Here is a 12,686-nt window from a genome sequence, read left to right on the forward strand (position 1 = left end):
AAACAACTATGATCATGGAGGTTTTCATGACTATGGGGTAGATGTTAACAAGACAGTCTGTGTTTAATGGGGGAATTGATGCCAGGTATGGTGATATTGGTGGTGCTTCTGCTGCTGCTGCTGCCTCCACTAATATGTCAAGCTCATGCTTTTAAATGCACAGTCTGGCATCCCCATGAGATTGTTCACAAGTTTCTCACATTGTTTTCAGTTCTGTAACAAAAAACTTCACCAAAGAACCTCCGGGTCCCCTAACTGAAGGTTTTGTGTAAGGAACATTCTTTTTCGTGTACTATATTATGTACAGATTGTATTGTCATGCAGATCAATACATGGAGAAGCTTCAACAGCTGCAATGCTTGAAAGAGTTTCCATTGTAACAACCTAAAAACCTTGTTTTCCACTGCCAGCCTGCCTGCCTGCCTGCCTATCGACGGATCAATCTATAGCCCATTCAATCGAGAGGATTCTGAAGAGCAAACCCAGGTCCTTCACCCCCACCCCCCTGATCCCTGCTTAGCAATTTATTTTAAATTGAATGTATTCAAGTTATATGTGAATTTCAGAGAATCAAAATTACATGGAGAATCAAGAACCAGGCTTAGAACAAGCATGTTTGATTTGTTTCGAAAAACCTGGTTCTAAGATAAATTTTTTTGTAAATATAGGATTGAATTTTGCTCAGATAGTCTTATCAGTTTCGCCAGCATGGCCAATTGGCCATGCTGACAGGGGCTGATGGGAATTGTAGTTCCTGAACATCTGGAGAGCCGCAGGTTCCCTACCCCTGATATAGATCAATAAAATCCATTTAAACCACAACTGCAACACCAGGCACACTTATAATGTCTCTGCTCTGCCCAACACCCAAATAATTCACCAAAGTGAAAAGATCGAAGACAGGTTAGCAAGCAGTTACCGGTACTTTCCAGATTTTCAATGGCCTTTCTCTGCATTTTAAGTGGTTCTGGAGGTGCACATTATGGCCCCTTCCGCACACGCAAAATAATGCATTTTCAAACCACTTTCACAACTGTTTGCAAGTGGATTTTGCTATTCCACACAGCTTCAAAGAGCACTGAAAGCGGTTTGAAAGTGCATTATTCTGCATGTGCGGAATGAGCCTATGAAAATAAGAATATTTTCACTTTCCTTGCATTACTTTTGCTTGCAGTTTTATCATTAAATGTATTTACTATACCGTATTGTGCATGTATATCTTATCCCTATAGCATATTCAAAGTCACATTCTGAAAAACAATATGCCATTATAATTCAATATATTTATATTATGATGGGAAGACCATGTGCGTTTAAGGGCTGACAGTCATGTAAAACCAGATATATGAAGATTGAAAAGTGTGGGAAAGCATAGGCTCATTCCGCACATGCAGAATAATGCACTTTCAAACTGCTTTCAGTGCTCTTTGAAGCTGTGTGGAATGGCAAAATCCACTTGCAAACAGTTGTGAAAGTGGTTTGAAAACGCATTATTTTGCATGTGCGGAAGGGCCCATAGAAAATGGCAATAAGGTTTCAAAACTATATTACTGAGATATAATGCAAATCTTTTTGTAGTTCAATGACTCAGAACTACCAGCATGTCCTGGCCATGGTATTTGCCATAAAAGAGATCAATGAAAATCCTGGACTCTTGCCCAACCTGACCTTGGGTTTCCGCATCTATGACAGCTATTTGAATGCAAGATGGACCTATCATGCCACTCTGCAGCTTCTTTCCCCCTGGAACAGGTTGGTGCCCAACTACAAATGCAACATCAAGGACAACTTATTTGCAGTAATTGAGGGACTTGTCTCTGCAACATCCTACCTGATCCCAAGTGTTTTGGCCATATACAAGATTCCTCAGGTAGGACATGAGCGTGGAGTATGAGCATTTCATGTGATACACACATTTCCTATCTTTTCAAATGTGACTTCATGTTTTGGAGAGACAGAAATTGGTGTCTTTCATGCAAAAGCACAGATCTTGCATTTCATGAGCTTAGGCTGTTTCTGTATTGAAGATGCATTTGGCGCCTGGAGACGGCAAAACGCCGCCTCCAGGTCAGCTTATTCGGTAAGACAGGGGCATGAAGTTGCATCGCAGTCACGCCACCCGTCAGCCGCTCGCACCTCGAAGCCGGTGTTTCCCCAGAGCGCTCGGAAGTGCTCTTTTTGGGGAAACGCTGCCTCGAACCCACTGCCGAGCGACTCACAGCTCTGTTCTGCTTTGGCTTTCTGAAGCATTTAGACATTCAGTAGTCATCCTGAATCTCTTCCTGGAGACATGATACCATGACTCTTGGAGGATTGTCTCATGCTTCTCTTTCAATAAATTGCCACCAATAGTCCACATTCAGAAATTCCTGCCAAGAGGGCCAGCATTTCTAAGAACATAAGAACATAAGAAATAGCCTGCTGGTTCAGACCGGAGTCCATCTAGTCCAGCATTCTGCTACTCGCAATGGCCCACCAGGTGCCTTTGGGAGCTCACATGCAGGAGGTGAAAGCAATGGCCTTCTGCTGCTGCTGCTCCTGAGCACCTGGTCTGCTAAGGCATTTGCAATCTGAGATCAAGGAGGATCAAGATTGGTAGCCATAGATTGACTTCTCCTCCATAAATCTGTCCAAGCCCTTTTTAAAGCTATCCAGGTTAGTGGCCATCACCACCTCCTGTGGAAGCATATTCCAAACACCAATCACACGTTGCGTGAAGAAGTGTTTCCTTTTATTAGTCCTAATTCTTCCCCCCAGCATTTTCAATGAATGCCCCCTGGTTCTAGTATTGTGAGAAAGAGAGAAAAATTTCTCTCTGTCAACATTTTCTACCCCATGCATAATTTTATAGACTTCAATCCTATCCCCCCTCAGACGTCTCCTCTCCAAACTAAAGAGTCCTAAACGCTGCTGCCTCTCCTCATGAGGAAGATGCTCCAGTCCCTCAATCATCCTCGTTGCCCTTCTCTGCACTTTTTCTATCTCTTCAATGTCCTTTTTGAGATGTGGCGACCAGAACTGAACACAGTACTCCAAGTGCGGTCGCACCACTGCTTTATATAAGGGCATGACAATCTTTGCAGTTTTATTATCAACTCCTTTCCTAATTATCCCCAGCATAGAGTTTGCCTTTTTCACAGCTGCCATGCATTGAGTTGACATTCCCATGGAACTATCAACTAAGACGCCCAAATCCTTTCCTGGTCTGTGACTGATAGCACTGACCCCTGTAGCGTGTATGTGAAGTTTGGATTTTTTGCCCCTAATCCCTTCTAGAATCCCTTTTGCAATATCATTTGAAGGGTCTGACTAGTGTGCACATTTACCACTACACAATCACTGGTTACTGTAGGTATTTTTTTACTGTACTTATGCACTATGGGTATGCATCATTTTCCCCAGTTTTTTTAATTCAGATTCAATAGTCTCCCACCCAAAATTAAAAAAAAACCCAAAAATCTACATTTTGGCTTTTGGAGATTTTTTTTTTTAAAGAAAGCAGATCAATTAAAACTGAACTCAAAAATTGTTGCCCCCAAATTTTGATCTTTCCATTTCTTTCAATCCAATCCAAAAACCTTTATTAGGCATAAACCAGAAGTACCATACATTCCAAATACAAAAACAGGATTATTGTTATTTATCATGTAGAACATGGATTCAAAATGTAGCAACTGCTTCAGAAATTTCTACATTAGGGCTGTTCAATAGCTTAGACATTTTTAGTTTGTCTGAGGCTGATTCCACATGGGCCAAAAACAGCGTTTTAAACCCTTTTACACCATTTTCACACTGCTGTTTTTGGCCCATGCAGAATCAGCCTGAGAGAAACATAAATTCTAGAGGTAGTAAAGCTCCCAGATCGGTTCTAATATCATTATACCTCGAACAGTAAAGCAGGATATGAGGGATTGAGTCTATAGCATTGGGACTTTCAATGAATCCTTTTTTTAAAAAAAGTACTGGGAGTTGCTCTTCATATCACATAGATATTCTGCTCAAAACACACTATCTGTTATTAGAAACACACACATGCACATATATATCTCAAGCAAAATTTCATTTTGATTTCGAATACCTTTAATGGCATATAAATAGTTTAAGATTAACTTAGCAAGATAATAACAGCCTTTACAACTTTACAATTTCTGACGAGTTAAAATAACACCATTTAAACAAAATTTGATTTAATGGCTGGTAACAATTGTTGCAATTTTTTTTTCATTTGAGAGGACAACATTTGAGAACCTCCATTCATCAACATTCCCCTATTCCATTCTGAAAATAAATCTGTCCTCATCCCTCCATTTTTTCTTAGTTCTCTTGTGGCTGTGCTCCACTGATGACAGAAATCACCCAGGTCTTGTCATTGTACCAAATGGTCCCAAATGAAGCCCTCCAGTTCAGGGGGGTCCTGAAGTTACTTCTCCATTTCAACTGGAAATGGGTAGGATTCTTTGGTGGAGTTGGTCTGAATTTGGAATGGTTCACACAGAAGATGTTTCCTGAATTTTCCAAGAATGGTATTTGTTTTGATTTCATAGAAACAATCTTCTATGAGGGTATGGCATCCCAATTTAAAGAATTTGAGAAATGGGCAGAAGAGATACATGCAAAATTAATGAACAGCAAAGCCAATGTTGTGATTTTATATGGAGATGCTCAGTCCATGGTTATTTTCAGATATTTGCTACATATGCCAATATTTAAACACATGCTGGAAAGCCCAAAAGGAGAAGTTTGGGTTCTTACTGCCCAGATGGAAATTAAATCCCGACCTACCCATAATCACTGGGATGTACAATTCTTCCATGGTGCATTATCGCTTGCCGTTCACTCAAATAAAATCCAAGGTTTCCAAGAATTTCTTCAGAGAAGAAATCCTTCAGAAAATAATGCAGATGGTTTTATCAAGGACTTCTGGGCATTGGCCTTTGGATGTCTGCTCCCCAATTCTTTCCTGAGACATTCTCAGCAATTCAAATACACAGGAAACTGCACAGGAGAGGAGAAGCTGGAAAATCTTATTCTGCCATATTTGGAAATGACGATGACTGGCTACAGCTACAGCATCTACAATGCTGTCTATGTTGTGGCCCATGCTTTACATGCAAAGTATTTGTCCCTACATAAAAGAGCAATGGTTGAAGGAAAGAGAAAGGCACTTCAGAATCTTCAACCTTGGCAGGTATGGACAATAATCTATATATATAAAAAGCTAACCGTGTATTTGTTAGTGATAGTGTAACTCAGTAACTGCTGGGTCAATTCCTCTGAAAATTCCCAGCCACTATAGTCAGCCAGGTGAGAGTGTTTTTAGATGTTCACATACCTGAAATTTCACACCTGGCCCAGGTAAACGCCTTTTTCCAGGTGCTCCATGGTGAAGGACATGCAGCTGCCTGTGTGTAACTGTCACCCTTAGAATGTTCATGCAGCCTAGAATGTTCACTCAGATGGCCAGATATGAGCAGTGAAAACAGTACATAGGCAATAACTCAAGTGGAAGTAAAACACATACACACACATACACACGAGGGAGAGGGAAGGGGGAAGGGAGGGAGGGGGAGGGGTGGCATGCAAGGGAAGAGAGGGAGGGAGAGGTAAGGGAAGGAGGGGGAGGCATGCAAGGGAGGAGAGGCAGTGGGCTTAGCATCTTGTTATGACCCACCCACCCTAGCAGAGGGAAAGGGAAGGGAGGGAGGGGTAGGGGTGGCATGCAAGGGAAGAGAAGTGAGGGAGGGAAGAGAGTGAGGGGCGACATGCAAGGGACGGGAGGGAGTGGCCAGGCACCCTAGATTCCCTGAATACTGCGGTTACAGTTAAGAAAACCAAGCACGCATTACTCAGGAGTAAGCTTGGTAAAGAAACCGTGACATACTTTGAATGGCGGCGGCGTGCCCCTGAGAGGGATGGATATATATATATATATATATATATATATATATATATATATATAGATAGATAGATAGATAGATAGATAGATAGATAGATAGATAGATAGATAGATAGATAGATAGATAGATAGATAGATAGATAGATAGATAGATAGATAGATAGATAGATAGATAGATAGATAGATAGATATTTATTACGGCCTTTTGGCCAGCCAATAGTTTAAAATCAGAGTACATGTGAATACATAGCACTCCACTAATACATAGCACTCCACTCCCCTGAGAGGGTTTCCTCAGAAGCGTCACCCATTGCCACCAACCAAACTTACTCCCAGGTAAAGGATCATTACCAGCCAGCCTAGATGTGTGGGAGGGGTGCCTTTCCATTCCCCCTCCCCAAGGAATGCAGGCGCACACATCAATGACATCGCACAGTATCAAGCTGCGTGTTTGCATGAGCACGTACTGCTGGCCTCTGCAATTGATTTGCTGCTACTGTTTCTTTCCCATTTCACCACAATAAGCCACAGCAATGCGTGGCCGGGCCCCGCTAGCATTTTAATATGAGGGATAGTTAACGCACCATTACTTCAGCCATTCTCTCTCTCTGTGTCTGTCTGTCTGTCTGTCTGTCTGTCTGTCTGTCTGTCTGTCTGTCTGTCTGTCTGTCTGTCATCTACCATCTTTGAAGGTGATGACAGGAAGAATGGCAGATCTACAAATATAAATAAAATATGTTTTTTTTCCACAGCATCTTTTTTCCTGCTCTATCTGGGTACCATATTTGTTTTCCAGCTTCTTGTGTTCTAGAATATATTCCATTCATAAGGGTTAAGTTACACCAATAAAATCAACCAAGTATTTATTATAAGTGTATACAAATACCCAATTTCAAAAACTGTGACAATGCAGCATATATCATTGAGGGCAATATCTGGTGACTGACAAAGACCAAATGCATTTCAACCTCAAAAGCTGTCCTCAAGTCGTCAGAATAGAATCGTTTTCTGATACATATATAAGAGAAATAAATATATTTTAGTCAAAACCAGATAATGCTTTTACACTGTGTGGTGTGATTTGAATATAAGCCAGGCCATGAATTTCTTCTCATGGTACCACTCACACAATGGTCCTCATACATGTTAAAACCTGTTATATAGTTTTCAGAATTTCTGAATGTGTGTGTCTCCAACCAGTTGTTATTTTGGGTGCTGTGTGGTTTCCGGGCTGTATGGCCATGTTCTAGCAGCAATCTCTCCTGACGTTTCGCCTGCATCTGTGGCTGGCATCTTCAGAGGATCTGATGTTGGGAAAGCAAGATCTACAAATATAAATAAAATATGTTTTATTTGCTTTCCCAACATCAGATCCTCTGAAGATGCCAGCCACAGATGCAGGCGAAACGTCAGGAGAGAATGCTGCTAGAACACGGCCATACAGCCCGGAAACCACACAGCACCCCAGTGATTCCGGCCGTGAAAGCCTTTGACAATACAGTTGTTCTTTATTGCTGGTTCTTTCCTTTTTTCGTATTTCTGTTTATCTGGACCATTCTTATGCTTGTCATATTTTGTTCTCTTGTTTTCTTTACTTGTCTTCTTTTGGATCTAGCTCCACCACTTGCTGAAATGGGTGTCATTTAACAACAGTGCTGGTGACAAGATTTCCTTTGATGAGAATGGGGAATTAGTAGCAGAATTTGATATAATCAACTGTGTCACATTCCCAAACCAGTCTGTCTTTCGAAGTAAAGTTGGCCAGGTGGATCCCCAAGCTCCTCTGGACCAAGGAGTCAGCATGAACAAGGATGCCATTGTGTGGCCCAGATGGTTCAACCAGGTGGGGCTTAAATTTTGGGAATGTTCCATTTCTGTGAGAGATAGTGGATATGCAGTTGTCTCCCGTAACTGAGGACACATTTCACATTGCGTCTCTGTCTACAAATTCTTCCTACTATCTCCTGCTGCACTTTTTTTTATCATTGTGAGATCATTTCTGCAGCAAGAAAGAGACAAAAATAATTGTCCCAGTGAGGTTAAAGCAACAAGAAATTTTCTCGCGTCAGCATATCAATCATAATCCTTTCAATTCTGTGGCAAAGCAATTCTGTTGCGGTGTTACCCCAGTGTGAAGGAGCTGAAATTAACAGACTTCAGTAACTCTTTATAGGATTGCATTCTACAGCTTTAGTTTTCCTCAAGAGCCACACTTATTATCTAAAACGCTTCTCTATGGATCATAAACGGTTAATCTCTCATCCACTGTATAAGACAGTGCATTCCATATTCAAGAAAACAGCATATTTGTTTCAGACCTTTTTTAATGATTCAAGAGGGTTGCTCACAAGAACATTAGAAGAGCCATGCTGAACAACAGGCCCATCGTGTTCAGCTTTCTGTCCACACAGTGGCCAGCAAGCTGCCCCTAGGAAGCCCACAAGCAGGGTCATTGCAACAGTATCCTTCCGTCATGCTCCTTGGCAACTGATCTATAGAGGTTGACCACCTCTGGTGCTGGAGAAAGTAAATAGCTGTCTTGGCTTGTAGCCATTCTGACTAGCAGTTATACAGTTCATCCTCCATAATTTGTTTAAGTCCTCCAGGTTGGTGGCCATCATCATATTCTGTGGCAGCAAGTTCCACGGTTTAAGAGCAGGTGCAATCTGATGCGGAGGAACCGGGTTTGATTCCCAGCTCTGCCGCTTGAGTTGTGGAGGCTTATCTGGGGAATTCAGATTAGCCGGTACACTCCGACACATGCCAGCTGGGTGACCTTGGCCTAGTCACAGCTTTTCGGAGCTCTCTCAGCCCCACCCACCTCACAGGGTGTTTGTTGTGAGGGGGGGAAGGGCAAGGAGATTGTAAGCCCCTTTGAGTCTCCTACAGGAGAGAAAGGGGGGATATAAATCCAAACTCTTCTTCTTCTTCTTCTTAACTATTCATTCAGCTAAATGGTAGCTCATTGAATACCCACTTTTACCTTGAACTTTAAGGGTTCTGAACCAGTTCTGAATGTTGACATGCCTTGTCTTTGATTGATGGGTTAGGTTCAGCCCCGTTCGCTGTGCAGTGACAACTGCCAACCTGGTTTCAGCAAGGAAAGGCTGGAGGGGCAGCCCTTCTGCTGCTATGATTGCATCCCATGCCCGGAAGGGAAGATATCGGACAAGAATGGTGAGTGTTGTAGTGTGTGAGATTATCAAACAGTCTTACTGCAGTGCAAAGGAACATGCATGGAAGATTGACATTTGGGGGGATTTGTCATTGTTAGCATGGTTGCATTATTTGAGACAGAGTGGTGAGAGGTCAATCACCCTGTCCACTAGAAATTCTCGTGACTGGATGCTTAATCCTAGACATCCTCAACCTCATGTTGTAAGACACCATGTCCAATAAGGAGTCCCAAATAAAAAGTTCCATGGCTTTTCACGTACAACTGATAGTGAACTTGGTTTAATGGACATGTATATGCCAATGGAAAATGACACTAAAAGATGTTCTGAAAACCAGTTACGGTAATAGATTGACCGTGTCAATGTTCCTTTTCAGACATGGCTGACTGTGTCACATGCCCAGATGAACAGTATCCAAATACTTATCATAATTCCTGCATTCCCAAGATGGTCAGTTTCTTGTCTTATGGAGAACCATTGGGAATTGGATTGACCATTAGCGCTCTTTCTTTTTCACTCATCACAGTGCTCATCCTAGGACTGTTCACAAAGCACCATGACACTCCCATTGTCAAAGCCAACAATAGAAATCTAACGTACACTCTCCTCATCTCCCTCCTACTCTGTTTCCTTTGTGCTTTGTTATTTATTGGACAACCTGAGATGGTGACATGTCTCCTGCGACAAACTGCTTTTGGCATTATTTTCTCAATGGCTGTTTCCTCTGTGTTGGCTAAAACTATCACTGTGGTCATGGCTTTCTTGGCTACTAAACCCGGATCCAGCATGAGAAAGTGGGTGGGCAAAAGCTTGGCCCACTCCATTGTCCTTTCTTGTACCCTTATTCAAGCAGGCATCTGTGTTGCATGGCTGGTAGTCTCTCCCCCATTTCCAGGGGTTGATATGCAGTCAGTTGTTGAAGAAATTATATTGGAATGTAATGATGGCTCCGCTACCATGTTTTATTTTGTCCTGGGTTACATGGGCTTCTTGGCCATTGCCAGCTTAACTGTGGCTTTCCCAGCTAGAAAGTTGCCTGACAGTTTCAATGAAGCCAAGTTCATCACTTTCAGCATGTTAGTCTTTTGCAGTGTTTGGCTGTGCTTCGTTCCAACCTACTGGAGCACCAAAGGGAAATACATGGTGGCTGTCGAGATCTTCTCCATTTTAGCTTCCAGCGCTGGGCTCTTGGGCTGCATCTTTGTTCCAAAGTGCTATGTCATTACTCTTAAGCCTGAGTTGAACAACAAGGAACAACTTATAAGGAGGAAACATTAAAGATATTGTCTCATTAAGAAATATGCCTACTTCCCAATGTTGCTCTCTCCAGTTTTATTTGAGCATGGCATCATTTCTTTTAAGGGAGAGAATGACAATCTCTGCTTGTTATAAAGTTGGTCTAGGACTGTGGTGGCGAACCTTTGGCACTCCAGATGTTATGGACTACAATTCCCATCAGCCCCTGCCAGCATGGCCAATTGGCCATGCTGGCAGGGGCTGATGGGAATTGTAGTCCATAACATCTGGAGTTCCAAAGGTTCGCCACCACTGGTCTAGGATACATCTTTTCCTTCAAATGTTACATTATTGTTTTGAGGTCAGTGCTGAATAGCCAGAAGAGACTGGTAATAAGAAAATATTAACGAGGAACACACTTTTCAGTTGTTTTCCTTCCACCCCAAACCTCTTGCATCTATACAACATTTCCATGGGTATCTGCTATCATTCCCATGTTAGGCTTAAGAAATTTACTCCTCCCTATATGTGCTTTTATGTGTTTTTATATTTTGTTTAATGGTTTTAAGTATTTTATGTATACATATATTGTACTGTAAATGCTATTAAATATTTCAAATGTTTCAGTGTTTCCTGCCCTAAGGACCAGAACTGTAAAGGGAGTCAGCATAGAAGGGTTCCAAACATATACATTTAGTACAAAATACACACCACAAAAGTCAGAAGTGTGTATCCTGATATCCAGATAGAATTTTGTAAAACTGCCAATGTTACCTGAAATGGTGGGAGTCTGTTCCTTTTAAGGTGAGAAAATTAGCAAGAGTAGACTATTTGGCTTAGCAAAAGGTGAGGTGAGCTTGAGATCTTTGTTGCATATGTAAAACATGACCAACTTATGCAAGAGAATCTGCAGGAAAGCAAATACAATGTAACACATTTTTATTGAGAGATAATAGGGTGCAAAAAGGGGCCTCAGGATTATGCAGTGTGGCCCTTAATCTCAAAGGGGAAATAGGAGCCCCGTCTTTCCAGGGTTAGACAAAAGACAAACATCAACCAGAATGGTTTGAATCGTTAATCTTATGGCTGAGGCATTAGTTTGATAGGCCAAGCTTGGGAATACCTGAAGGTGGGTGGAAACTGATGAAATTACTGTTGCTATAACAATGACAATATTGGACTGGACACAGTGTATTACAGACTTCTCTCCATGATACACCTCTGAAGATGCCAGCCACAGATGTAGGCAAAACATTAGGAACAAGATCTCCCAGACCACAGCCACACAGCCTGGAAAACCCACAGCATTCCAGAGACAGAGTCCAATGCCTGAATTGGATTCCAAAGAGACACTGGGCACAATGACCAGAGGTCAGACCAGAAAGCACTGAGCAAAGTCTGCTGGGTAAGCAGTCCAATTATAAGAAAATGTAGCCCTGTGGTAATGTTAAGAGAACTCAGTCTTCCTAGACAAAGAAAGCACTTGTCCTCCAGGAGAGAACCTTGGTTTAATGATTCAAAGCCAGGAAACATCTAGTGGCTGATTAGATTTAGGGTGGAATTGATGAAACCCCAATTCTAGGGTCATTCTAATTCAAAGCAAGGTAGCGGTTCCCAAGAATAAGGCAAGAGAAGGGCTGATGGAATTAGAGAAGAAAGAATAGTTATCTGAAAGGTTTGAGTGTATCAGTCTATCTGGCACTTAACATATCTTTTGTGAACAAGAAAGCAGGTGATCTGAGTCCTAGAGCAGCTGATGTTTCTCAGGGCTTGGCCATTGTTCTCTAGATATGAAAGATATAGCTGGCTGATATGCATTACAGTGGCGGACCAAGAGGTTTGTTCAGAAAGATCCTTTTCCTATAAGCAACACAGTACAGGGCTGCAGATGGCATCCATTTTAACCTGTGTTGCCAGAGTACCTTTATGGAGGACCGGTGGAGCACTGCTTCCCTATCTCACCATCAGTCTGAGGGGTAACAGTACGACCATGTTTGAAAATCATACTTTTTACACAGTTTGAAACAAAACTTCTTCCTCAAAATTCCCCAAACAGAGCTGGAGATGGCCTCCATTTTAACCTAGAATTATTGAATAATACTTTTTACACATTTAAAAACAATAGTTCTTCTTCAAAAATCAACTGACAAATGAGAAGTTGGGTTTCCTGTAATTGCCAAAAAGACCATAATTAATTCTATTGCTTCCTCAATTCTCTGTGGAGAGCAAGCAGCCAGGAGCAGAACCGGTTAGGACAACAGTGGCAGGTGACAAATGTTCCTGTTCACTTTAGAACTAGCAACAGGCAGAGGTCTACTGGGATGATTGATTCTACTTTATAATTAAACTTCTGACTTCAATCCTGTCAGTGCTAGGCT

General features: G+C 41.8%; 1 protein-coding gene across 1 annotated transcript; it reads left to right on the forward strand.

Annotated features, from left to right (window-relative positions):
• The first annotated feature begins 216 nt into the window (after positions 1 to 216).
• Positions 217 to 10,350, forward strand: LOC125445135 (vomeronasal type-2 receptor 26-like). Its single transcript, XM_048517998.1, has 6 exons — positions 217 to 268; positions 1,579 to 1,870; positions 4,319 to 5,188; positions 7,512 to 7,739; positions 8,947 to 9,073; positions 9,449 to 10,350. Exons 2-6 carry the CDS (start codon positions 1,583 to 1,585, stop codon positions 10,348 to 10,350), a joined length of 2,415 nt encoding a protein of 804 aa, XP_048373955.1. The 5' UTR covers positions 217 to 268; positions 1,579 to 1,582.
• The last annotated feature ends 2,336 nt before the right edge of the window (positions 10,351 to 12,686 follow it).

Source organism: Sphaerodactylus townsendi, linkage group LG15 (assembly GCF_021028975.2).
Source record: "Sphaerodactylus townsendi isolate TG3544 linkage group LG15, MPM_Stown_v2.3, whole genome shotgun sequence".
NCBI lineage: Eukaryota > Metazoa > Chordata > Lepidosauria > Squamata > Sphaerodactylidae > Sphaerodactylus > Sphaerodactylus townsendi.